Source organism: Phasianus colchicus, chromosome 26 (genome assembly GCF_987193195.1).
Source record: "Phasianus colchicus chromosome 26, bPhaCol1.hap1.1, whole genome shotgun sequence".
NCBI classification, from domain to species: Eukaryota; Metazoa; Chordata; class Aves; order Galliformes; family Phasianidae; genus Phasianus; species Phasianus colchicus.
The window spans coordinates 6,139,960-6,167,935 of record NC_143461.1 but is presented as its reverse complement, the minus strand read 5'-3'; the positions used below and the strand labels follow the sequence as shown (position 1 = coordinate 6,167,935).

The 27,976-nt window shown below is 43.2% G+C and overlaps 2 protein-coding genes across 16 annotated transcripts; one reads left to right on the top strand and one right to left on the bottom strand.

The window, feature by feature from the left end:
• The first annotated feature begins 52 nt into the window (after positions 1 to 52).
• MPP2 (MAGUK p55 scaffold protein 2) lies at positions 53 to 8,255 on the top strand. Of its 8 annotated transcripts, none has more exons than XM_090125165.1 (12): positions 53 to 161; positions 2,001 to 2,119; positions 2,917 to 3,069; positions 3,177 to 3,326; positions 3,792 to 4,019; positions 4,893 to 5,024; positions 5,260 to 5,365; positions 5,469 to 5,540; positions 5,633 to 5,794; positions 6,136 to 6,338; positions 6,410 to 6,538; positions 6,625 to 8,255. In XM_090125165.1, exons 2-12 carry the CDS (start codon positions 2,003 to 2,005, stop codon positions 6,799 to 6,801), a joined length of 1,629 nt encoding a protein of 542 aa, XP_089981291.1. In that variant the 5' UTR covers positions 53 to 161; positions 2,001 to 2,002; the 3' UTR covers positions 6,802 to 8,255. The 8 variants fall into 8 exon arrangements, with proteins under 8 accessions (XP_089981291.1, XP_089981285.1, XP_089981287.1 ...); XM_090125159.1 differs by having other exon boundaries at positions 53 to 1,002; positions 1,962 to 2,119; positions 5,472 to 5,540; XM_090125161.1 differs by having other exon boundaries at positions 54 to 1,002; positions 5,472 to 5,540.
• Positions 8,256 to 8,565: 310 nt separating this feature from the next.
• NBR1 (NBR1 autophagy cargo receptor) lies at positions 8,566 to 27,866 on the bottom strand. Of its 8 annotated transcripts, none has more exons than XM_031600543.2 (22): positions 27,611 to 27,866; positions 27,394 to 27,504; positions 25,282 to 25,344; positions 23,913 to 23,931; positions 23,489 to 23,511; positions 22,531 to 22,677; positions 21,906 to 21,980; positions 20,639 to 20,856; positions 19,385 to 19,549; positions 18,720 to 18,926; positions 17,418 to 17,577; positions 16,656 to 16,931; positions 16,066 to 16,218; positions 15,413 to 15,488; positions 14,882 to 14,992; positions 14,325 to 14,486; positions 14,086 to 14,220; positions 13,125 to 13,479; positions 12,742 to 12,836; positions 12,102 to 12,180; positions 11,609 to 11,714; positions 8,815 to 11,208 (listed from the first exon to the last, which is right to left on the bottom strand). In XM_031600543.2, exons 2-22 carry the CDS (start codon positions 27,493 to 27,495, stop codon positions 11,035 to 11,037), a joined length of 2,901 nt encoding a protein of 966 aa, XP_031456403.2. In that variant the 5' UTR covers positions 27,496 to 27,504; positions 27,611 to 27,866; the 3' UTR covers positions 8,815 to 11,034. The 8 variants fall into 8 exon arrangements, with proteins under 8 accessions (XP_031456405.2, XP_031456403.2, XP_031456401.2 ...); XM_031600541.2 differs by having other exon boundaries at positions 27,394 to 27,537; positions 27,611 to 27,865; XM_031600540.2 differs by having other exon boundaries at positions 27,394 to 27,496; positions 27,611 to 27,865.
• Positions 27,867 to 27,976: the final 110 nt, after the last annotated feature.

Sequence of the window (27,976 nt, the reverse complement as noted above, 5' to 3'; positions counted from 1 at the left end):
GCCCCTTTAAATCCGTGCCCCCTTCACCAGTAAGGAGCTCGCGGCCCGTCCTCCCGGCTGCCATGGCAACGTCACCTGCCCCCTTAAAGGGGACACGCGCCGTCCTCCCCCACCTGAACCCCCGGGAAGGTGCGTGGCAGCGTGCGGGGGGGCTCCTACGGGTGAGCACATGGGGGGAGAGTGTGAGTGTGTACGGGCGTGTGCAAACAGGGAAGGCATGCACAGGGTATGAACATGCGGATCTGCATGTGAACATGCATGGTGTGTGTGCACACAAATGTGAGGGTACAAAGGGAGGCATGTGTCAGCATGTGCACATGAGTTTACATCCATGTGAGCATGCACTGGTGGGGGCATGGGTACGCACACGTGTGTGAACGTGCTAAGGTGTGCGGGCTTGTGGCTGACCAGAACTGTGCACACGTATGTGCATATTAGGGGCATATTAGGTGTGCTTTTGAGTGCACGCAGCCGTTCACATTGTGCACAAATATATGAGTACACACAGGCTTGTGCTTGTACACTGATGCTCACATGGTTGCACACAGATGTGCATGTGTAAGCATGCAGAGGCAGGTGTGCGCAGCAACATGAGTATACTTGTACAGAGACAATCACACAGGTGTATGAGAATACACACATCTCCGTTAATGTGTATGCTGTGTACAGGAACACTTGTATGCAAGCATGCACTCTGCACGCGTATGTGGGCTTTGCACATGCCACATTGAGTCAGCGAGCACATAGCAGAGGATGCATGTGCCTTTTGTACATCCATGCAACTTTTGCACGCCCGTGCTCCCTTTGCATGTGCATGGTCCTGCTGCACACCCGTGTGCTGCGGCCAAGGCTCGGGGTGCAGCAGGCACAGGCGGGGGCCGCGGTACCCGGATCTGGGCAGGAGGCGGGCAGGAGGCCGGGCTCTGCTGCCTGTAGCCATGAACAGCGGCCTCAGACCTGGGGCTTCGCCGTCTGCCCTCGGCGCCCCGCTGGGTCCCCAAGGTAGGTCGGATCCCCGGGCGCGGAGGGCGGATCAGAATGTGATGCTGTGCGGGGGCTGGTGGCTGTGGGATGCACTAGGGGTAAGCTGGGGGCAGGGGTCGGGGGGGTGGAGCGGGGAGAGGGAAGGGTGATCTCCTGGGTCATGCTGTGATCCTCCCTAGGTGTGGAGTGAAGGATGTTTGGGAGCAACGCCTCCTCTCTTCCCCCCTTTTTCATCTGCATTTCAAGCCTCGCCCGCCATTGCATGCAGCCTCTCCTTCCATTGCAAGCGCTCCCTGCTGAATCGCAAGCCCTTGTTTGCATTGCAGTCCCCTCGCTGATTGCATCACATCACCTAGTTAAATTGCACTCCTCAGATGTATTACATTCCCGTGTTTGCATTGCAACCTCCTCATTTGCAGTGCTGTGTCGTCATTCTCCATCCTCAATCAACCCCCCCCAACCCGCCCCCCCCCCCTGCCCATCTACACTACAATCTCTTGTTTGCATTGCACTGCCTGGTTGTGTTGCAAACCTCCCCCCCTCCAGGCTTTACTGCATCCTGCCAGTTGCACTGCAGATCTGCCTGCTGCTGCATGAACAGAGTGTGGGGAATACCCCTCCAGGGGGTTTTGAGGAGTTCCCTCCTTTACCTATGTAACAATACCCCCCAGAGTGATGTTTTTTGGTGTCTTTTGGAGGTAGGTTCTCCTTGTTGCTCCCACTGCGGGGGCTGGAGGGACAGTTCAGCCTCCTGCAACAATAGGTGGGAACTTGGGGAGGCAGCCCTTTGCAAGGAGGGCTGTGCTCATTGCAGGGGGACACTGAGGCATGGGTGGGAGGGGGAACATGGCATAGAGCCACTAGCCCCCACTGGAGCAGGGCATCCCATCACACCACCATCAAGTACCCTGGGGTGAGGTGAGGGGGATATGGAGACCCTAAATCTGTCCCTGTCCCCCTCCCTGACTGTTCCTGAGTCCCTGTATCCCTGTGTTCCCACATCCCCATGTCCCCAGCCATGCAGCAAGTCCTCGACAACCTCCTGGGCCTCCCCAGCGCCCCTGGTGCTGCTGACCTTGACCTCATCTTCCTCCGCGGCATCATGGAGAGCCCAATAGTAAGGTCCTTGGCAAAGGTACAGTGATGCAAGGCACTGGTAGCACTATGTCCCACCCGTCACATTGAAGCATGGGGAAAGAAGGGGATGTGGGAGAATGGAGGTGTGTGGATGGGTGAGTGTGAATGGGCACAAGTGTGTGTGTGCGTGTTGCACAGATGAATATGCACATTTGTGTCTGCTTGCATATGTATGCACAAATACTTGCATCTGTGTGATGAGAAGGTATGCACATCTGCATGCATGCATGTGTGAGAATGCACTTGTATGGGTGCATGGTTGTGTGCATGCATATATGTGTACACATAGGGAGGTGTGTGTATGCTCGCATGTGTGTCTGTGTGTGTGCATGGAAATAAATGTGCGTTCAGTGCGTGTACACAGCTGTGTATGAGGGTCCTGTGCTGCAGCTGTATGTGGGGTTGGGGAGCAGCAAGAGGGGGCTGGGTATGAGTGGGGAGAGGTGGTGTACAAGGTGGGGTATTCACATGTGTGCCACTTGCTGGCTGTGCTTATCAGGTGCATGTGATTGACACGTGTCCTGCATGTTCAGCACAATGTGTTTGTATTTGTAAATGCATGTGTGCACTGGCACATGCATGCACAGGTTGGTGTGGTAGTGTGCATGCAAGGCTGGGTACAGATGTGCATCCAAACAGGTGAATTTACACATGTGAATGCAGGGTTCTGTGCCCGTGCAGAGGGTGCATGTGGGTGTAAGTGTATGTGTACAGTGTACATGCATGTGTGTGTGTGCACCATGTGGATACAAACGTGGGCACCAGTGGCAGCAGGATCCTTTGCCCCCACCCCAGGCCCATGAGCGACTGGAGGAGACAAAACTGGAAGCAGTGCGGGATAACAACGTGGAGCTGGTGCAGGAGATCCTGCATGACATTGGGCACCTGGTGCAGCAGGACAGTGCAGCAGCCGAGCTGGCCCGCATCCTGCGTGAGCCCCACTTCCAGGTGTGGCAGGAGGCATGCAAGCCCTGTGCATGTACAAGGTGCATGTGCAAACCCTGTACATGTGCAAGATGTGTGTGCACAACCTGTGACAGTTGTGCACCTTGCAGTCCCTGCTGGAGACCCATGACTCAGTGGCCTCCAAGAGCTATGAGACACCCCCGCCCAGCCCTGTCCTGGATCCAACCTTCAGCAACCAGCCTGTGCCCCCCGATGCTGTGCGTATGGTGGGCATTCGCAAGACGGCTGGGGAGAACCTGGTAAGCTGGATCAGGACAATGCTGGGGGCAATGTAAGGTGCAAGGTGCATTGCTGGGTGCTGGAAGTATTGCAAGGGCATTACACAGTGCTGGGGACATTGCATAATTTTGGAGAATTGCAGGGTGTTGGGGAAATTGCATGATGCTGGGGACTTCACTGAGTGCTGGGGGCAATTAAAGTTGCAGGGGGGTGTTAGTGGGTGTCGACGGCATTGCTTGAGGAATTGCCGGATACTGGGGACATTGCACAGTGCTGATGACACTGCAGGGTACTGGGGAAATTGCTGGGTGCTGGGGACACTGCGGGATGTCAGGACATTACTGAGAGCATTGCATGGAAACCTTGGATGGTTCTGAAGACATTGCATGGTACTGGGAACATTGCAGGATACCGGGGAAATCACCGGTGCTGGGGCAGTGACACGAGGTGAATGCTGTCAGCTGATGTGGGACTGTTCCACCCAGGGAGTGACGTTCCGGGTGGAGCGGGGGGAGCTGGTGATTGCCCGCATCCTGCATGGGGGCATGGTGGCCCAGCAGGGCCTGCTGCACGTAGGGGATGTCATCCGGGAGGTGAATGGGCAGGAGGTGGGCAGCGACCCACGGGTGCTGCAGGACAGCCTGCGCCATGCCAGTGGTAGTGTCATCCTCAAGATCCTGCCCAGCTACCAGGAGCCACACCCGCCCCGGCAGGTACTCACATTTACATCCTGCACCCACACCCTGCATGTTGTACTTGCACCAGTTTCCTAGCCTACGGCTCATGAGCGTCCATGTCCATGAGTCCCACTGCCCTATGCCAACATTGTTCCCTCCCCTGTGCTGTCCCCATGCTTCCATTTTCTCTGTGCTCATGCCCTATACCTGAGCATCACCTGTTCCCCTGTGTCCCATCTACCCGTTTTTGTCCCCTATGTCTCCAGCTCCCTGAGCTTCATGTCCCCTGCAAGCCAGCTGGGAGTGTCCCACAGTTTGGAGTCCCACTGCCTCTTTGTGTCCTGCACCCTGGGCACCCACAACGGCACCCCACTCCTACCCATAGTGGCTGCAGTGTCGCTCATCTGACTCCATTCCCCTCCCCACAGCAGGACTTGACTGTTGTGTCCCCTACTCTGTACCACATCAGCTGTGTGCTGTCACCCAGAGAGGAACAAAGAAGCACTGTCAGCAGGTCCTTTGGCACTGCACCGCCTGGCACTGTGTGTCCCCAAGCATCCTGCTGCTGCATGTATGCACACACTTCCTGCCTAGCCAGGGACTGGACACTGCTGTTGCATACGCATGCACAAATGTGTGCCACTGCGGCTGCACTGTGCCTGGGTGCAGGGCTGTGTGTAGGTGCAGGGCTGTGTGCAGGCACTGCCCTAGGACTGCTGTGGTGTCTGGGTGCTGCCCTGGGCGCTGCCTGTGTGTGCATGGCTGCCCTGCACGCCTGCCTGCACCAAGTGGCAGGGAGGATGCGTGTACGTGTGCATGTGTGAATGTGCATAGCGCTAGGAAAACTGAGGCACAGTGCTGCAGGAAGCCAGGAGCATGACACCCATGTGCATCTCCCATTGTCCCCAGATCTTTGTGAAGTGCCACTTCGACTATGACCCAGCTTCCGACAGCCTCATTCCCTGTAAGGAGGCTGGGCTACGCTTTGCTGCTGGAGACCTTCTGCAGATCGTCAACCAGGATGATCCCAACTGGTGGCAGGTAAGAGTTGGGCATTGTTGTCCTCTGTCCCCCAGTCCAGTGTTTCCCAGCAGCCTAGGGGCTGCTGAGGGTGTGTTGTTGTTGCTGCTGCTTTTTGGGAGGGGGGGGGGGGAGAGGAGGGTCTTGAGGCTGGGAGGAATACCTCAGTGTGCCATACTGTGCTCCCCTCAAGAGTGCAGTATGGGGAGGGTTTCTAGGGACGTGTGATCCCCACGCACCACACTGTCCCCCTCAGGCATGCCATGTAGAGGGAGGCAGTGCGGGGCTTATCCCCAGCCAGCTGCTGGAGGAGAAGCGAAAAGCCTTCGTGAAGCGAGACTTGGAGGTGGCCCCCACATCTGGTATGAAACTTCCTGCCCCACTGCGGGTCCCCAGCTCCTATAGCAATGTTCTCGTGCCCTGGTGCTGTCCCTAGCCTTGGCATAGCCAACCTCATGCCCTCAGCAGGGGCCCTGTGCAGCAGCCTCAGTGGGAAAAGGAAGAAGAGGATGATGTACCTGACCACAAAGAATGCTGGTAAGCATCCCTAAGGAACAGTCCCTAGACTGTGCTTGTGGTGGTACCCTGGGATCCCCATGACACACAGTGAGTGTCTGTCCCTTGCACAGAGTTTGACCGCCATGAGCTGCTGATCTATGAGGAGGTGGCCCGCATGCCACCTTTCCGAAGGAAAACCCTAGTGCTTATCGGTGCCCAGGGCGTGGGGCGACGCAGCCTCAAGAACAAGCTCATCATGTCCGACCAAGCACGCTACGGCACCACCATCCCCTGTGAGTGTCCCCAAGCGTCACCTTCCTCCAATGACTACTATGGTCCCCTAAAACACTGCCACCTCCCTAAAGGCATTATTGTCTCCTAAACATTGCTTTCCCCCATGAGCATGGTCACCTTCAGGTATAATCACTGTTCTCTTTGAACATCACCAGCCCATAAAAGCATCGCTGCCTCCCCATGTACATCTCTATCTCCTAAAAGCAGCACTGTCCCCCATGAGTTGCACTACTACCCAGCCTCATGCAGTTGTGTCACAGCCCCATTACCATCACCATGTACTGAATGGGACCCCCCAGGGTGGGCTGGCATTGGGTGCTCAGGGTAACATTGCGGGCAGACACGTCACGGAAGCCCAAGGACAGCGAGAAAGATGGGCATGGGTACCACTTCGTATCACGGGGTGAGATGGAGGCAGACATCAAGGCAGGTCACTATCTGGAGCACGGCGAGTATGAGGGCAACCTCTATGGCACCAAGATTGACTCCATTCGTGCTGTGGTGAACGCTGGCAAGATGTGCATCCTGGACGTCAACCCACAGGTAGGCAGCGCCTGAACGAGGAGGACTAAGGGGAGGTCTGCAGGGTTCAGCCCCACCCTATCCCCCTCCAGGCAGTGAAGGTGCTCAGGACAGCAGAATTTGTGCCCTATGTGGTGTTCATTGAAGCCCCCAGCGCTGAAACCCTGCGGGCCATGAACCGTGCAGCACTGGAGAGTGGCGTGGCTATCAAGCAGCTCTCGGTGGGTGCTTGGGACAAGGGATGCAGTGCAGTGGGAGTGGGGAGGTGGAAGCAGTGAGGAAACTGAGGCAGCACTGGTGTGGGCAGGAGGCTGATGCCCGGCGGACAGTAGAGGAGAGCAGTCGCATACAGCATGGCTACAGCCATTACTTCGACCTGAGTCTGACCAATGACAACCTGGAGCACACCTTTGGGCAGCTGCGTGAGGCCATGGAGCACCTGCGCGCCGAGCCCCAGTGGGTGCCTGTCACCTGGGTCTATTAGCGTGCGTGTGCCCCTCTACTCCTGTCTTTGGGCCCACTGTGCTGAGCACACCCTGCTCAGCACCACCACTGTAGGGTACAGCTCCTCTCTCCCTCCCACCTACCTTGATTTCTTTGGGGGGGGTAGGGAGAGGAGATGGGACAGCCCCCCTGCCCCATGCTGACACAGCTAACTCACTGCCAAAAGCTGCACTCACTTTATCCCAGGAGACCATGACACCATGTGGTCCTTGCCCTTGCCTCAGTTTCTCCATACAGGAGCCTCCCCTAGGATGGAGTGTCTATATCCTGGTAACACCCAGATGATTCCTACCCTGCAAGTGGCCCGCAATTAACTCTGTAATTCATGATCTCCACAGGGGAGCTGCCCTGGGGTGAACTTAGGGGACAGGGAGTCCCAGATGCACACATGTGACTAGATGGGCAGGCTTAGCCTGGTGGCTCTGTATTGCTTCCTCCCTGTCCTCTTTGTCCCCCTGCCCAAGCCTGCAGGGACACATTGAGGTCCCTGTGCCCCTTGCCCCAGATTGTTCCTTTGTGGTACTTTGCTGTAATTTTATTATTAAAGAGAAATTAGAGAAAAAAAAGTAATTTTGTGTCATTATGGCTAAGCACACAGAGATAGGGAAGCCCTAGCACAGGTGGTGGAAGAGACAGAGCTGCAACTGCTTACCCCCAGGCCCTTCCTTGCTGTCACCAGGAGAGGTAAGCAGAGCTGCAGGCATGCATGCAAGGGTGTCCTGGCATGTGTCTGCAGGTGTGTACACAGAGAGCTAAGCAGGTGTTGCACAAGTGCAGGCCTAGCTGCGGACTTGTCACCTTGCAAAGCTATGCATGCATTGTGCTCATGCATGTGTGCCCCCAGCATGCTAGAATCTAACTTACGTCCCAGTAGGTGGTGGGGAACACCTAGCTAAAGAGCATAGCACCTTTGAACCCCTACAGGACAAGTGCAGCCTCTGAGAGCACTGAAGAGCTCCTCAGTTTGCTCTTAATGTTTCTCAGTGGGACTGTGACAGGGTCAAGGACACCCCTGCACCCTACAGTACCTCCACAGCTCCTCAGGGTGCTCTCAAATGCCCTAGATTCTTCTCAGTGTGCTCTGTTGTAACTCAAGGACTGCCCAGTGCTCACAGATATCTTCCCAGAGCAACACTGAAGACTCACAGGAACCACAGTGTAGTTTAAGATAAAATACAGAACTCCCAGAGCTCAGCTGCATCTGCTAAAGTGCTTTATACTCCTCCTAGTGTCCTAGAGGCCTCCAAAGGCCTGTCCTCTATTCTAAGGTACATTAGAGTACTCCTAGAGCTTGTGAGTGTGCAAAACAGTCTGAGCCAAGACAGTCTGATGCAGTTAACTTAGTATTCCCCACCCTCTTGCAGCATGCAATGTAGAAGGCAAAGACAGAGAAGCCCAGATCACTCAGGCATTCTTAACACAGCAAGGGTCCCATTACTACTGTAGCATAGTCACCACAACTGCAGTCTCTTACAAGCCACAGGTAGTGAAGCGGCAGCATCTCACACTTAAAAAGTTAATGTTTACTAGCTCCTTCCCACCTCCTGCTCAAGGCCTCAGCTCTACCAAGGAAACAGAAAGCAATTAACAATGCAAGCTCTGAGACCTCATGACCTCAAAACAGTACAGGGGCACAATGAACTTCTGCAGTGGCCAGGCTACGCCCAGCCCCTGTTGAAAGCAGGCTTCTCTAGGCCCAGTCCAGTACTGCCCCAGCAGCTCCAACAGGACACAGCATCCCCACAGTTGGCACTGCCTGAGTCACTCCAGCCCAACCCCTCAGCTCCCCCTGCTTACCCATCACCCACCACAGGCAGCAGCAATGCCACAGGGCAGGCATGTGTTCCTCCTTAAAAGCGGGGCACCCACCTCTCCAGGGTCCTAATGCTGTAGTAGGGCAGTGAGCTGCCAGGGCAGAGGGGAACAGCCACAGCTGAGCACTCCAGCAAGAGCAGCTGCCTGTAAAGAGGCCAATGAGAGCCAGCCAGATAAAGAGATTTATTGTAAGGTCAGAGGAAAACATGGTCTTCTACCCTCCTCTCCCCTACATCACAATTGAATTTAAAGAGCTTATCCTAAACAAGGTACAGATCATATTTGTACTATAGAATATATTATAAATTATACCATGCATCCATTAACAAAATATACAAAGCCAACAGAAATACATCTTAAGCCCGAGCATACGCTATCTAACCTCTAGTAAAAGGTAACCTAAAGAAAACAGTATTTCACACTTCACAATTCAATCTGCAACGAAGTGCTTTTCCTCAAACATTTTAGTGTTTTGTTAATTTACAGAACACATTAAAATCTTAAGTATGAGGGTATACACAGAAAGAGCAAGTGTGCTGCTGGGCATTACACATCAAAGCAGACAACCTGATTAAGTTTAATAACTTCATCAGCTACTACATTTACCCATGTCCTCTCCTCCTCATCATAAACAAGCATAAGCCAAAGGATATTCAAATCAGTATGTGTGAGTTACAGTGGGGAAAGAAAAACACCATAATTTCAATTTACAGAAAAGTCTTTATCTGGTCCACAGTAGACAGCTGTACTGGGGTTCAGACAGATGGAATACACTGCAAAATAGTCCTACTGTATTCCAAAATAAGCATTTAAGAGTTTACCTTCCACAATCTATAAAAATAGGTTTAAAACAGAAACAGTATGATACATATTTTTCTTCACTTATTTTAATGGTATCTTATCATGGAGAGTATTAGGTCTTTAAAAAACTAATACTGATCATCCGATCAGTCAGAATACTGATAGCTGCTTCAGCTATGTTGCGTCAAAATAAAAACACCTTTTTTTGAAGCAGCAGTAGTATTTATATTTCAGGATCACTGGTCTCCTACTGCAGCAACTAAGAAAGCTTACTCAAAAGAAAGAATGTAGTCAACATTGCTGTCACTTTCAGAGCAATTATCTATAGATACACCACTGCACAGCAGCGTATGTAAACTGGTTTCTTGCGATTCTTCAGAATCAAATCACCTCTCAGGATGTTTGGGAGGGAATTCTTAAACTTTGAAATAAGTACGTGTATGTAAAGAAAAATTGTGAGAGAAGGCAAATTCTATAGATGTGTACAGAAACACAAAAGCAGCTAGAACCATTGCCAGAGACTACATATTTAACATTGCTTAAGTTACTACATGTTTCAAATTAAAGTAGGTTGCACAACCCCTACCTCAGGTGGTGGGGGTCGGGGTGTTTGTTTCCCAAATGCTAAAAGAATTCAAACTCCAGTTCAAGTTTGGCTTTTTATGCACTTTAACTCTTTATGTAGTATTAAGATGTCTGGACAATACAGAAAAAACACAGGGGTTGGGTTTTTACACTTTTTTTTTCCCCCCCCAAAGAACTTTCTCAAAGGTTCTTAGAAAGGTTCTTCCTATTGTAGAACTCAATTTTTAACAAAATATTTTATGTAGGCTATATTTTTTGTTAGATATAAGTTTACTGTTATAATTACAACAAATGGTTACAATTAATAGCTGCTGGTAAATTAACTCTTACACTTTATTCTGCTACAAGAAACAGTGATTTTCCCGGTATACATCCATTCAAATTAACTTCAGGCCTTTCAGAAGAAGTCATTTGATGGTTCAAGACTAATGTTAACATATGAGCAACATTTCCTCCTTCACCCTCTCCCCCACATTCCCAAGAACGATTCTTAAGGTTTAAATCTGTTACACTGCTATCATGAACTGGACAAAAATTGATAACTATATCATATCAGAAGAAACAGCTTCCAAGTAGCAGGTATCTCTTGTAAATTAGACAAGACCACATCTTACAGAAGCAGTTTAAACTTTGTAACAGGAAGCAATGTGTTAGAAGTCAACAAAACAAGAGCTCCCAGCTGCCTAACAGTATTTTACATACAGCAAAGGGGGAAGTGCACAGGCTGAAGTCATTCTATAACATTTCCAGGTAAAAAGGATTCTGTATGAAGTTACCAACTTCAATACATCTGATTTCAGCAAAAGTAAAGTTGAAATTCTGGTCTCCAATTTGTAAAATGTTGTGACAAGCACTGTTTGACATTTCCATGAGAGGAAAAAGTCAAAAGCTCAAAAGAGAAGTCAAAGTTTTATCTATATCTCCAAAAGTAGTTGAAGGTCAGCCTGCTAATGTTGTAGTGTTTAGTGAGAATTTGCTCAACTAAGGCAATTCATCCCTCCACCAAGAAGGTTCAGCATCTATTGCTATACCAGTCACCGTTACTGATTTGAAGCAATTCAGTTACCACCTGAACCATATTATTGTTGTGCTTCTTCAGCAGTTGCAGGTTTAACTGCCTGTCACAGAATCCCATCTCACACAGACTGGATAGAAGAGCAGCAGTGTGCTCTTCCATAGCTGCAGGCTAATAGAAACAAAACAAGAGAGAGAAGATTGTTTATCTTATTTTTGCCATCTTGAGCAGTAGTCCTGCATTATACTGGAATGCAGTGATGACACTGAGGCCCTTTATCCACAAGGAAGCAATGTGCATCTACTTTCATTGGTCACTTGTAAATTTGAATTACTGCTCTTGCATTATGCTCAAAGAAACATGCTTCTATCTCCACAGCATGGACTTCTCTATCATCTGTGGGACTGCCACGCTTCCAAGGGATGTTACCAAGCGTAACATTTTACTCTTGCAGCAACGTGTTGTGAAACATCAGTACAGAGAACGTATGTTTTGTAGGTGTTGGTACCTTAATAATTTTAATGTTGGAATTCTGTAAAACTCATACAGAACATGGGAAAAAGACATTTACCTGTTCTGTAACGGGTGGTCCAGCAAATAATGCTTTGTAGGCAGAGGCAGCAACTGACAAAGCTCCTTTAACTAGATCTCCTGCAATACTGCCTCCTTGTGGGTGCCTGTACAAAGGTTAGGTATTACATTCGAGTCAGCAAAAGCTGTATTTCTTTCACCTAAAAGGTAAATCTTTCCCCACTTATGGCTCAATTGAGACTTAATTCTTGTTGGATAGAATAACCCATTATCCAAAAGAATCATTGCTGCTCAGGAATCAAGCTTTCCATTCCTTCTGCTAATTTGTACTTACTTTTTTAATGCTAACTACATTAGCTTACTGTACATAAAATGAAAGTATGAGAGGATTAAATAGTCTACGTACATAGAAGTTGAAGCATATCCATCCAGACCAGAGTAACTTCTGTCTGGTTTCCACTGATTCTTAGTCACTCAATCTTCAAAGAAAGGCCAGAGAACAAACAGAATTTGTGAAGTTTCTGCTTCATTACCTTGGGTATTCTGAGTCTTTCCGGATACTAGTTAGAAATACAGAAGATCCTGGTTCATGCCTGTCTTCACCACTAGGTTCTGGAAGAAGAAAAAAAATATCATATGAACACATACAGTTAACTAGAAACTGAAGAGATTCAACATGCACATAAACATCAAGTGATATTCAGTCTAAATTAAAACTTTCAAACTTGGTGACCCAGATGCAAGCTAGGCATGCAAAATTCTCACTGCAGTTAATATATTCAAAAGAATTCTAGGACTCATTTTCGGCTGATAAGCGAGTGGGTATCTGCTTCACCACAATATGAACTGCTGTCTGAGCTCCAAATAACCGCAACGATGGCTTTAGCATACTAATTCCAAAGCAAGATAAACTTCTACATGTATACAGGCATTTCTGAGTGCTCTTCTACCATTTCTTATCAATAAGCACTATTCTCTCCTGATTCACAAAGTTAATTATTTATTTATTCAAGTCTTCTGTATGATAAAATTTTAAACACCCCAAAAGAAACAGATCGTTATTACTTGGGTAAGTTTATGTTCTCCTCGATAATAAAAGACACAAAATTCAACTGTAGGTGTAAAGAATAGGATGCAACTATGCATGCATCCTTCAGTAAGTACAGTCAATACCTTCTCTTATTTGATTATAAGGAGCGGAAGAGACATTCTTCGAAGTTGGTATGTTTGGCTCTTGGAAGATATGATTCTGAAGAGATGCAAGATTTCTGAAAACATAAAGCAAAACAATTACTTTTTCCCTTTCATTCAACGTGCCCACATATAGGTAGGTCTAGGTAAACAGGCAAAAGAAATCTTCACGTACTCCCTTATTTCCTTCTCTACTCACTGATTAGCTAAGTACAAACAGCTTTATAAAAAAAGCTACAGGATATAGGACACACACAAGCACAAGCAAAATTATTTTTTTTCGCAACAATTTCTTGGACACTGAACTTGATTGCAACATCCTGTAAAGCCTGCAGCAACTCTTTGTTCTTGCCCTAGAAGCATACCTCTCTGTCTGGGGTAAGGTGTCCACAACTTCCGAGGCCAATGGAACTACAGCCAGCGTTTGTGAAGTTGTCAAAATGTTACCAATGCTGTGCATCTGTGGGTGCCTTTCTCCTTCTGAATTCCCTGCTCCTGTTTCAGATTCTCCTGTCTTTTCCAGGCTAGGCTGAGAAAGAGCTGAACTATACATGGACTCCCCTAAAGGACGGCTGGTATCAAAGCACTCAGGGAGAATAATGATATAATCCTCTGAAGAGGACGAGCCTTGACTTCGAACATCATCTTTATCATCACCTTCATCTTCGTCAAATCTGACACTAATGCAGTCTGTTCTCTCATCAGAGAGTAGAAGCTCGTCTAAGAAAAAAAGAAAAAAAAGAGTATTAAAAGTTGTCTATTTTGCCTGGATAAGACCACAGGCAGTACTGTTCCAGACATAAAGGGCAATTATTCAGAAATAACTTTAAGCATGTGCTACCAATGTTAACTATATAAGAGCTTTTTTATTAATATTATTTCATGACAGAAGGAGGTAGGTATCGATCTTATATTAGATTTAGGTGGAATATAACAGAAGTAACAGCTACACTGAGAACAGAAGTTTTCAGTTCCTAAATTATATGTATCCAATGTAAGCACAGGCTTCAAACTACACACACAAACTACAGAAGTGCCAGCCAAGCATAATCTGTGAGCACTTATCTGAATGAACTGGAGTAATGAACAGAACATTGACTGGAATCATTATCTCAATTTCACTTTTTATTTTTCTTCCTTTAATTAAAGCAAAGCTCTCAAAATAGCTGTTCTTTCGAAGTACTGACACCAATTTTCTGATGCAACACTGATTCTTGCTACATCAAGAGAACCAGAGTCCTAGAACACCAGAGACCTTTTTGTAACTGATTTTTTTCCTGCAGACCCTATTATAACTTCACCTTAAATCAGACTTATTTTACTTACCACTGACATTTTCTGTCATTGCCTCTGACTGATGGATCTTTGATTCTCGTTTAGAAACAGACTGAGTTTTTATCCTAGAAGTTTCTTCATTTATCACATTACAACTGAAAGCGTCTTGGAATGTTTGCAAAGAATCTAATACAACAATCAGTAAAAACAATTTGAAAATTGATCATTAGCTGCAGTACAAGTCAATTTTAGTCAATATCTACAAGGAAAGTAACAAATACAGTACTCACTCTTCAGGGATTTCTTTTTTTGTGGGGGCTTATGGTCAGGTGCAGCATCCAGAGTCAAAGAGCGAATTACAGTTTCGCAGACAAACTGAGTCCCACTCATATCTTCTTCCCCTTCTTCTTGGTTCAGTGGATGTTCAGTTTTCATTTTCACCACACAAGTACCTGTAGAAAAGCAGACTTAAATAATTTCTTTGAAAGGGAAACACAACAGATTACTTTAACATCACCACAAGAAAACACAAGCATAAAACCATTTTTTTAACCTAGCCAAGGCTAACAATACTGATTCTATGTACTGATTATTCCTCAGAAGTTGAAGATTTTGGAATTCATTTCAAGTTGAAATTGAATGTGAGGATCCAATCTAGTCCTTAAAAAGCAAATTCTTAGTTATCTCACCAATTCTAAACAAAACAACCTGTTTTTTCACAGAAAGGCAAAAAAAAAACAGGAGTTCCAATTATATAGATAAATATAACACAGCTTCTGTCCAGTTATCAGATTTGACAATATCCTCCTCCCTCCCCATTCTCAAGCTCCCCATCATTACTGCTTACCAGACACTGGTTTAAATCCACTCCCCTCATTTTCCTCCTCTATTTGACCTAAGCCAGGTTTCTCTAGCAAGAGGCTATCATGTGGCAAAGGGGACATGCATGGAGTCATGTCTGTAAAACAAAGATTATGAAAATGACCATCATTAAAGAAATAGGAACTTTCCCCCAGGAAGTAACTTTTTAAGAACTTTTCTTAAAAAAATATTCTTCCAAGACAGCAGAGTTATCTTACAAGATGCTCTGGCAAAATAGACAATTAACTTTGCAATCACTGGTACTTGTTGATGAATGCAAACGGCAACCTTCTAGAACACCTAGAGTCTTATGGTCTTGGGGATGTGAAATTGAAAAAAAGACTGAAAGTGACAACTAAATCTCCTCTAGTGATGCACAAAGAAAAAAAAACACACAACCAACACAGTAGCTGGGAAGACACTTTAGCCCAAAGAACAAAAACTTTTGCCCAGACAAGTTTTTATTGAGTAAACAGTAACTTAGAATTATAGCAACAGTTCACCAGAATATCCTTACCAACAGGAGTATTGTGCGGCACTCGCTCTAATTCCTGTACAATATTGATGTCCAATAGCTCAAAGGACAGCAAATCCTAGAGAAAGAAATCCCACAGTTTTCATCAACAAGCAACGAACGTGGTACTTCCCAGCATCAGATCCCTGGAATTCATGATTGTTTAAATCCAGAGAAGATGAAGTTCAGGGGTGACCTTATCACTTTCTACAACTACCTGAAGGGTGGCTGTGGTGAGACAGGAGTTGGCCTCTTCTCCTATGTAACTAGCAATAGGACTTAGAAAAAACAGCCTCAAGTTGCGCCATGGGAGATTCAGGTTGGACATTAGGATATACTTCTCAAAGAGAGTAATCAGGCACTGGAATGAGCTGCCCAGGGAGGCGTTCAAGAAACGTTCAGATGTTGTACTGAGGGAAGACCCTACACTACAATTCTTCAAGGAAAATCTTAGCACATACATTAATTGCAGTGACAACCCCCTGTAATAATTCAGAGAAATAGTTCTACTATATAAAATGCAGTATACTCTTCCTGAAAACACAGTGGTTATTCTAAAGCTTTTAAGCTACTTATTCTTATGGATGTCTATGTACATAGATATCAAACACAACACTGTTCATTTCATCTTTATTATTTTTTTTAAAGCACTTTACCTGTGCAGTGAGAAGATCAACAGATGGGATGTAGAATTCTCTCTCACTGGCTAGATTTTTCATCTTCAAAGGACAAGTTGGCAGGGATATCTCAGCCTGTTCCACAATTTCACCCGTAACGTGAGCATTTCTTTCTGTCTTCAAGTAAGCATCCTGCAAGAGACAAAAAACGTCTCAGAAATACCTTAGGTAGCAAATCTAAGCCATAAAACATTAAGCCATAAAACATTATTTAAGTTACAAGCAATTTGAAAATATTAAACTCCGCTCATTTTAAAGCCAAAAGGACAAGACTTAACACGAAGAAAATCTGTCTCATTTTATTAAAAAAAGACAAATAGCTGAAACAGATTAGTAACTTACTGCATGTCTGTCAAAAAAGAATTACTATTTCAGAACTTAAAATGCAAAATAAGTTGTTTTTCTTCTCTACTAACAACTTGAAAAAAAAAAAAATCAGAAGCAAACTACTAGAAGAATCCCCCAGAGATCAGCATAGTTACGAATGCAGCACCACTGCAGAGAACAATGCATATTCTTTAAACTACTGGACAATTCACTAGTGCCCCAAAACTGGATGAGTTACTTGCCTGTTTGTTGGAAATATTATCTTTATCAAAATCCTTCCAACTGCTTCCTAAAGAGTCAGTAGCTGGGGAGGGATCCACAACAATACTGCACCAGATTCTAGGCCCAAACTGTTCCCCTCTGTGCGACAGCCTCCAGTGAGAGGTGTAAGTTCCTTCTATGTTTGGAGCCACAAACTCAACTGAAACAGTTCCTACTTGTCCCATTGGTATGGATGGTACCAACACATCCTTTTTCTCAGAAGATGCCAAGGTGAGATTTCCCCACATAAGTTTCAGCTGAAATAGAAAAAGGCAAAAAACTTTACAAGTTTCTCTTTACAAGTAGCGAGGAAGAAACATTTTGAACTTCTCTGCTAAAAGGCTTTATACAAATGCTAGACAAAGAACAGCTGCTAGTAAAGATTCGCATTAGTCTCTATGCATTTCTTGCCACAAAGTAAGAAGATACCCATCTTTAAACAGGAATTCAGTTAAACACTCACAGCAGAAAACATTCCAGAAATGAGAAGAAGTGCAACATACTTGCTGTAACCAGATTGCACTACTACATTAGAATAACAACAGAAGACATTTTCATTGACATTTGCTTTCCTTCTATGCTCTCCAGTTTTAAGGAAGCTTACTGCTTTACACTTTCCAGTTCTTTAATCAGTCAAAATAAATCATAAACAGGTTCCAAGAGAGAATTTAGATTCCTAATACATATAAACTTTATTTTACTACAAGTATTTTAGTATGTAAGAGTTCACAAAGGAAAGATACCTTTGTGTCTGAGCTCCATTCCACATTGCCAGTATTTTTCATCCGCCAGTGCTTGATGAACTTTGTTCCTGGCTGCAAGCGAGTCCCATCTGGCAAATTCTCATCCACAAAAACTGCACTCAGTGTTGGGACAACTGCTTGGAAGCGTTGACTCAGACTCCTAGGAGGGTGAAGAAAAATAAACCAAAACACCAAAACTGAGGAAGTTACTCAGCTGTTATGGCTAAAACATAACATGTTATGGCTTTTTCCTGTCTCTAGACATGTTTCCAAACTGTAACGTTTTAGTACAGTTTTAATCTCAAGCCTAAACACCACACAGCAGTTTGTTTTGTTTAACTAAAAAGGAAACACAACAATAAGCTCTGCTCATTTGGAAGAATCTCTATTATGATTACAACACCAAGATTTAAAAGAAAGGTTCACCACTCTTCAGTTGATTTTTAATTTAGTTTTAAAACACTTTGGGCAATGCTACTACACTGTTACAGAAGAAAGTCATTATCCTTCTGATTCCGAATCAGTGACTTATAGTTCAGTGGTATCTTCTTATTTGGCCTTACAAACAATATTGTTTTTTCATTAAGTCCCATAGATTTGCCTGAAAGGAAAATAAATAAATAAAATCAAAAGCTCTATTGATAGTTTAGTGCACTGACAGAGGATTGGTGAAGCAGTTCACCATCAATATCAACTTCAAAAGATTCCAATTAGCAGCACTCAGTTTCCTTTAATATTTCTGTTCAGTCAGGAGGATGCCGTAACTATTTTAAGCTCCTCACAAACAGAAGTTATTAACCAACCCTTAAATGCCCAGTGCATTCATAAAACCTAAAGGAACTCAAAAATGCAAAGCAGTCTGCCTTGTCTGAAAGTCTGTTGTCTAACATGCCTCATCCTAAATTTATTCAGAAGAAAAAAAGGAAAAAAGCACTGAACACACTTACACAGAATATACTTAGCAATAAGGAGACAATTAAAATTGGAAAACATGGAATTTCAAAAAAGCTAGTAGCAATGTTAATTTATATTGCATGTACACACATGCAATCCTAGGCATTCTCCTTCCCTCATCTACCTATATAATCATCAGTTGGTTTTGTTTTTTTTCCTTCTACTTTCTTCAGAAGGAACACTCCACCTTGCAAATTCTATTTAGACAAAATTTTCACAGGATTCAATCACAAATGATACTCTGAATGAGTGACCGACTTCACAGCCTTCCTCATTACTTTAACTTGGTGTCATCATAGACAGCCAGACAGCGCAACTAAGAATTCATGAGCTAATAACAACCCTTACGGTATGGTACTGTGTTGGAGATTTTCTGACTTCAGAGTTGGTGAGCCACTAGTTTCCAATACAGGGACAGAGTTCCACAGATGAATTTTCCTGTGCAATTTCAGCTGCTTTTTGAGCTCTCGAACCTCTGCCTTTCGCTGTTTCTTCTCTGCTCGTAACCTCTGCTTTTCTGCCTTCAAAAATCTTTTGTCTATCTGCTTCTGGAGCCTGCAGAGAGAGAGTCACTTCGTTAAGCATACTAAATTGATTAAAATTTAGCTTTAGTCAATAAAGTCTCAGAACACTTCAGGTAATACCTCCTGTTTCTAGACAGGATAGCAGATGATTCTCAAAGAACAACTTCATAGCTGCTGACAAAGGTATTTAGAATAGGTCAAATAGGTCAAAGGGAAGACAGATCAGAACATGTTCAAAGAACAAGCAAGCACTCAAAGTCTACTACCCACCTATTGCCTTTCCTATTTTACTATTAAAAGCTCTGTAAAATTCTTGACTATAGTCATTTTGTAAGTATAGAGCTATTTTTAAATACCTGCACTGCAGAGTACCATCTCCTGTTTTGAATAAATCTGAATTCATAAAAGCAGAACACCAACTGCAAGACAGGTTTTTCTACTTTACTGCCAGGACAATCTTATCAGGTACTAATAGGTGCCATCATTTACCTAACTTGCTCCAAAGTAGTGGGCTGGCAAGGAGAAAACTGTGCAACATCATAGTTTTCAGCAATACATAGCGTAGGTCTTCGTAGCTTTAACAATATATGATTAGGATCATGTGCATACATTCCTGCTTCACACTGTTCACAAATATTATAGGCTGGACAGAGACTGCAAAGTAGAAAAGGTAGAAGGTTACCAGGAGGTAGACAAAGAATTAATACTAGGAAAGAATAACAATGAATCCTTCCATTTATTAAAAAAAAAACAATAATGAAAACTCAGTATCAAACTATCACTGTAAGCAGTAGCTGAGTGAAAGAAATTCATTCGTCCCCGCATACATCAGTATCTGAAACATCTAGATCAAATATCTCTTCTTAGCAAAGCATTTCTAACTTCCTTCTCCAATACACAAGGAAAAACTTAACACTTTGTTTAGCATAAGTTACTGACAACTGTTATTCTACAGAATAAAATGTTACAATGAAATCCAACACCAGAAACAGTATTACACTTAAACAAGGAGATATGAAGAAAAAGTCAGTTTAAGTTTTCAGAATGTAAAGGGGATTGCTCTTACAGGAACAGTCCTGGTTAAAAACAAGAGTCACCTCAGCCTAGAGAAATACAAAGAAAAGTAAATACCCCAAAGAAAACCCCTACTGACATTCTATTCACTGCTACTGTCAAATCCTGAAATACTTGCCTTTACAGCAACTGCCTCATTTAAATAAAAACCTCACACTCTATACCTCACTTAAGTGGATCAAAACATATTATTAACAAACTAATGACAGGAAGTTCATTTAAAGTAAAATTAAAAGAAAGAAAAATAAAAGCATTACATCCTTTAAACTCGCTGACCATAAAAAAATCCTCCTTTTAGTTCTGACAGACTGGTAGGTAGGTATAGTACTCGAGCTTTTGTTAACTTATAAAGGAAAGTGTTTTGTTAGCTTAACTACTGCACACTGTATGTTAGAAGAAGTTTTGAAGTTCTTGAGAACAACAGGAGTCTGAAAATTCTCTTATATTCTTTTAAGAAATGTTTTTGCAAAACATTATTAATCTTGGTTTTATGCAGATAAGGACTGTTTGCAACAGCAGAGAACATAAACTCTTTATGAGATGCATACTAGAGGTTCTGAAGCCTATACCATCTATCAGACTAGAAATATGGAAGATGGCTTCTCAAACTCTCATTCATATGCTTAACCTGTTAAGTTTCCTATACAATCAATGCTCATCATGTTCTACCTGCACTGGTAGCGAACTCCAACAATTCGAGCCTGGCAGTTGCAGCAGGAGATTAGCCAGTCAGGTTGACTACCGTTCTTTGTTTGGGTCTCTGAACTAGGAGGTGCTGTTGTAATACAGCTCTCGGAGAATTCTGAAGACTGATTGTGCTGAATAAGCTTCTCATATAGCTTCTGCTCTAGTTTCTCAACAGTTTCCTTCACCACTTGTTCCCTGAACTGAAAAGGAAAAAAAAAAATCACTAAGATGCAACTTCACGATGCTAGTTTTACAAGATAAATGAAAAAAAGCAGCAACAAATTCAAAATTATATTACAAATTGTAAAGTTATTCCATAGCTTTACACCAAGTGAAGGAAACAAATCTAAGGCAATTAACTCCCAATGCACTGTCCTGGAGTCTCTGTTCATCTTTAAGTCCCAATTTTATCCACCAGAAGCTTTCTAAATACAGTCCCTTAGTATTCCAAGATCTTGTATTCCAAGTTTGTACAAAGTAGTTGCAAAAGAAGGGAAAATTGAAAAAGTTTAAAGATAACGCTGCACCACCATATCTTCATTCACAAAGACACTGGCTGATTAATTCTTACCACCCCCAGCTAGATGCTTCTCAGTTATGTTATTATCCGCCTCAAACAATTTAACATGCTCATTAATCCATAGGTTATACTCATTGGACTCTTGAACTCATTTTCTTAAACTGAGCTATCAAGAAAAGCAAGGCCATCAAAAGTCATGCTTCAGGTCTCTGGAAATTATTACCCCTCTGAAACTGGTCAAATAAGGCTCTCCAACAGCAACGCCATGTTTCATGCTCTACCTCAAAATCCCTATTACTATCTGGAGTGCAACAAGGATTCTAGAACAGAAGGTCCAAAACACTGAAGGGACCAATGTCTAATCAATTATTCCAGCCTCTGTCAATAATAATGCTACTTACAACTACACTCAAACCAACCAAATGCATAAACCAAACAATCCAGTTTTGACAAAAGTGGCAAGCAAAGTTTTTGTTTTTTTTAAGAGTAACACCAACACTGTAAAAACCAATCTAGACAGTCACTGTTAGACAATGAATCTCAATTTGTTGTCGCAATAGCGGAATGATTAGATGTCTAAATACCATTTAAGATTCAGGTCACAAGTACTGAGAACAAATCAGATATACATCAGATATACAGACTCAGGCATCCGCACATATCAATTCCACCCAAAACCTCCCAAGTTTTAATACTCTTAAAGGATTGCACAAAAGAAAATACACATACTGTTTCCAAGTAGCTAGTAAACCATTCTGGAGGACTTTCATTTGTTCTTCCTGTTCTACTGTGATTTATCTTCTGCTGGTGAAGAGGAAAAAAGTCAAAACACATCAAGTATGTGAAACTGCAAAACAAACCAAGCAACCAAACCACATTTTCAATATAGCAACCACTTTTAAATAGCTGTCTCCTCAGGTATCTTTTACAATAAGAATTTCAAGTTCTTTAGAAAACAAGCAGGAAAGTCAGACAAGGAAGCCACAGAAGTTTTCCTGAAACATTCCTGCCTTATTTGCATTCACATGCAACTAAACATTGAAGCCAAAGCAATCAAGTCAGCCAAAAGTTGTTAGAATGCAAATCAGGACTTCAGGAGTCTATTTTATTTATTAAAGTATTCAGAATGGTCAAAAAGAATGAATCTGTAGTTTGAAGTATAGCATCAAAACATCCTCTTATAGACATTCAAACAATGTTGTGACCTTCAATGGCCATATTCAGGTACCTACAAAGACCAACTTTTGAGTCCAGAGTTTTTTAAAGTATGAGTAAAAATGGTAATCAGGCTATGAAATGAATAACATACCAATTCTTTGTTTTAATGAGAATATAATCCAGTTCTGCATCCTACCTGAGCTGTCAGCTCATCTTTAAGAATCGCCAACTTCTCTGTGACTGTTTTTTCATGCAGTTGCCAAGAACAAGATGACGTTTCTTTCAGAGGAGAGCTTTCTTTATACACATTCATCTGAAGTTGATTTCCTTGTTTAACTGCAATCTAAATAAACACTACACGATATACTAGATTTACTCCACTTAAAACCAACATACAAAATCCTGTGAAAATACAGCATTATACTGCACCAGAGAGGCAGGTGGTAGGGAGTGGGGGGGAGAGGCAGGAAGGGAACAAAAAACATGAAAAACTGAGTGACACATCCAGCTTTTTACATTCTGCTTTGTAACCAATATGCTTATTAGAAAGATCACTACAAACAAGAAGTTTATTAGGCAGATATTCCACAGGAGTTCTAAAATCTACAATAAAGCTGTAAAAAACAGAAAAATCTCATGAGGAACATGAAATAAGTTTTCATGCATTATTTTCAGATTAGAAATTCAAGCCAGAAGTTCTGAAAGCACTAGTACTGTGCAATTCAAAGGAATGCAATCCTTATTCAGTCTAGGAAAGAAAAAAAAGCAACTGTAGATGAAGTAACTAAGCTCTTAACATGAAAGGAAGTTTTATTGCCAGAGAGTATAACATTGGAGAATGCATGGCAAGATTTTTAAATGGATCTCATAAGAGCCCAGTACCTCCAAACATGGCATTACTGCATGTTTAATAACACCAATAATTGTTCACCGTGTGCTAAGAGCACTGAATCACAACTACATATTCAGCTAATTAATACCAAATCAAAATTGGCCTGGCTGAACTAAAATATAACAAAATATTCAAGCTATCATCCAAAGCAAGAAAACTGAGCTATTCTCATCTCCACAGGCTAGATAACACTATTTTCTTCAGCTACAACAATGCTCATTAGAGAAAGCTGAATATACTGAAAAATTCAGAGATCAATTACCTTAAGAGCTTCTTCATACTCCTCTGAAGAGAAAAGAGAAACATGTGAATGCTTCCTACATCAAATACATGCAAGTTTAGCATACAGTATTTAAGAACCCTTACATCTAGGATTGCCTTCCATACCTTCCATAAATTATTTTAAAGCAACGCTACTAAAGAGGTTGTTGTACACGTGGCCCCAAGGAAAGGCATGTAGCCTACAAACTTGAGACTTAACATTTGATTAACTCACTCATTTGTCATTTAAAAAAAAAAAAACAAAAACAGTTACAACATATCATAAATTTTCTTCCACTGAGAAGAATTTGATGTCCCGCCATATATAAATTCCAACAAGCAAGGTTTCTTAGCTGTTTCTCCCTAAGGTAACAGCTGAAGTCTATTAATAAGCCTGACTTTAGTTCAATAAAGTAGCAGCTTACCTTTGCTATTTACAGACACCTGCAAAGAGAAATAATAATGAGTAACAGCCTGTTAATTATTTTTGTAGTTTTAGAAATTAACATGCTTTCAAACTAAATACACTTTTATTCAGTTTCCCAAGTACCTATCACTCCTTCAGATTTTTGTTATTTCTGCAATGTTTAATGATTAACCAATGCTGAAGTGTTTTGGATCACGTTCTTTATTAGGTCTGCATCATTAGCAAGGCCCCTGGCTCTGCTGATATCCAGAATAAGCACGGTCTCATTCAGCAGACACCAGTGCTGATATCACAACGCTTGCTATACAAGTAAACAGAGGTTGGACCCAGTTTCTGTTAATGCCAAGCACGCAGCACTTAAAGTGTTCTTGATCACAAACAAAGCAACACAATCTATTATACGCGCTCAGTTTTTAAAATGAAAATTTGCACAAAGAAGTTACTCATACAAGGAGTCATTTAATCACTACAGCGTTACATAATTCTGATCAATATTTACTCTATTAGCATGTGAAAGAGATCTTGAACAGATACACACATTAAACAAGTATACATATATGTGGACAAGGAGAGAGATAAAGGCTGGAAAATAAGGACAGAATCTTTCCCTGAACTGTTTCTGGAAGCATCCTGACATTTCCTATTAGGATTATTTTATTTTGTTTAGTCCTCATCTCTGCAATTTAGCCGAGTGGCAAATCAATCTGTGGAGCTCAGAGTGCTCAGCAATTGTGTTCTGTTTGACAGCTACATTCCAATCTAAATCTCTAGATAAGCAGAAAGAATGAGGTCAAAGTTATGCCAAGCAGGAAGTTACTCAACAAGGACAACTGGAAGTAACTTATTTGCCTTCTGAGTCAGTAATCTGCTTGCAGATTATAGCATTCGCATTAAATAAGCAGGGGATTTAAGTACACCAGATCACTGAAGTAAGCATATGCTAATACCTGGGGATCTCAGAAGAATGAACGTAGATTTAAAAGAGACACAGCTTTATCCTGGCTTCAGGCACAAGCAGTTACAATTACCTTACTCCGATAAAAAAAAAAACTAAAAAAAAACTAAAAATTCCTCAACAGAACTACCCATTCCTCAGAGCACAAAGAACTACTACCTGTTTCTGTTGAGTTATACTGGTGTGAAAAACAGAAGCAATAGGTTCTGTTTGAAAGTAGGAATGCTACATTAAGAGTGAAACCAAGAGACTAAGGGCTTCTTTTTTTTTTTCCTCAAAGGGACAAAGCTCACCACCTCTGACCTGCAAAACATATGCTCCAGAAGGACTGACTACAAGAGGCAGAAAGGTTCACAGCAGTTGTATTTCAGAGGTGGGGGGGGGGGGGGGAAAGGGGGGGGCAGTATTATACCTCATCGTTATCCTCATCAATGTATTTTATCTGAATGTCATCCAGGTCAAATGAAACTTTAACCTGTAAGCAGAAGGAGAAAAACAAAAACAAACACAATGAGACGGGCCTCCAGCAGATTTCATTAATCACGGTTATTAACAGGAAAAAAAGGCTTTATCTTTTCACCCTCCCCTCTCAGTTTCTCAACTCAAATAAACAGTTCTACAACGTCTGTTTTTCTGGAGTTGAAGTACTTCTCCCTGCACCCCACCTTTTACCAACTTGCCATAAAGAAAAGCAGAAAATCAATTACTTAGTGTTCCAACTTATCTAGTTAACATTTACCCAGCAAATCAAGATCACAGAATAGCCTCTTCACTATAAGGGGACTTGCTCAGGGTTAATGAACTCAGTCATGGAAAACACTGCAATTTACAGAGGCTAAAGCCAACAATCTTTGAACACTAGCTTGTGCATTAAACACCTGGTATTGGCAAGCAGCCTTTCTTTCCCCCAACAGACCTATCTGAGTTTTGAGAAAATAGAATAAATGCAAACTCAGATGAGCAAAATATTAAATTCTACTACTCCCTGGCAGATTCACTGTACACCTGAACATATAAACCAATTATGCATTTCCAAGTAAGAACAACAAATCCGAACAGCTACTATATCGTATTAACAGGGCAGAATCCACAATATTAAATGAACTGTAAGCAAAAGCAATTGTTACGTTGAATAAGACTTAGAGGCTTACATGTATTTTTTTCACACAAACTGCACTTTTCCTCCAAGACTGCTCTACTTGAGACATATTCTGCCAGCCTGGTTCTAACAGAAGACCTCTAGCCATCTTGGAAGACAGCAGACAGATCACAAGACAGCCTCACAAGAGCTACTGCAGAATCTGTATGTGACTAGCATGTCCTTTCAGTGATACAGCCCAAACTAATTTTGGGAGTGCAGTGAAAGAACAAACTCTCTGTGAAGAAAATGCTGATTTAAATATATCTCTATGCCACAAGTTATTTCCCCAAAACTTCAAGCTATAGCCATAAAGCTGCCTGTTCTTTTTAAACACTATATGTATTTAATAATACAGTAAAAACACAGTAATCAGTTTAGCTAGTACTACCACAAAACACTGCAAAGTGGAGAACCACCCTTGGTTAGAGAAGTAACCCTAATGCAATAGAGGCTCATGCCTCAACTAAGCACACTCATTCTTTGAGCACCGAGGATTAAAAGCAATCTGCTTCCAGCTTTGTTCCAAGTAGAACACAAACCCACTGGAGCATTCCTACACAGTCTACCCATCAACAACTACTTTAAGACTGAACTAACACTTCTTCTTGAAGGCTGAAATAAACCAGGAAAGCATCATACAGCTTAAGTTTTGAATTTGAGAAAGTCCCTCATGCAAAAGTATCCCACTGCATATATTGCATTAGCTAAAAAAGAATTAAAGAAAGAAAATAAAACACTGGTAAGATGCAACTTGGAGAATAAACTAAAAGCAAACAAAAAAGAAAAACAAAAGAATTGTGGCAGAATAAATATAAGTAATAATACTGCCACTACATCATTACAAACAGAATCTTTATTGTACTAATTAAAATTCATCCAATAGAAGAGTCTGCAGTAACTAGAACCAAAAATAAACATTTAAGCAAAGGCTTCAGCATAAGGCATATTAGCAACTAGATAACCCAGAGAAGAACAAAATCAGGAAGACACCCTATAAGCAACAGATGAGTATTACTGAACCTTACCTACCTAAATGAACAAAAGAATGGTTGATAAGCAAGACAAAGTGCACTTTACAGCAGGATAGTAGAAAAACGCATATCGCTATATGTGCTTTACTACTCGATATCGTTATTTCCACATATCCACAACTGTGGATTAGAACAACACACACACGCACACAAAAACTCAACCCGTATGAAATTCTATCTAGAACAAGTTCTCCCATGTTATTTTAACTAGAAAACAAAGAGTAAAAGTCACTGTCAACGCTCAAACAAACCAAAAAACAGAAGTCACAGTAGATTGAAAAAAAGACCAATTTTAATGCCCCATAAGATGAGCAAGTGCCAGAAGCTAAGAGAGAAGTGGCGCAGTGCTCACCATGGCCTCCACGTCGGCCCACGTCGTGTGCGCTGTGTCTGACACCAGGAAGCTCTGGGTTTCCCCGCGGTAGTTGACGCGAAGGTTCACTTGCGGCTCCATGCTGTTGTCCTCGGGAGGCAAGGGAAGCCCTGTCAGGCAACCCTACCAGGCAGCCCCCAGTCACCCACCGGCCCAGATTTCGGGGGAGGACAGACAGCCAGGGCCCGCCACTCACCGCCCACCACGGCTTTGGCAGTAGCCCACGTCGTAGTAACCACCAGCTCAGTACTAGAACCCCCTCCTCAGCAGTTGCGACAGCCCTAACATGGCGGACCGGCTTAGGCAGGCTCCTTGTACTTCGCGCGATGTTATTGGGTCTCTGGCCTGCCTCTCATCCGCCTCGCCGCCCTGATTGGGCAGGACAGGCGGAACCAGGTGCGCTAGAACTACAACAATAAACACAGCTAGGGAAGCCGGAAGTAAGTAGGTGGGCACCGTGCCAGCAGGCAGCATTTCCGGGACTCTATTCCTCTTCCGGGAGTGGGGGCCGTCCAGTAGAACCAATCAAACACATTCTTTCGTGTCCCGCCTCATTGTAGCC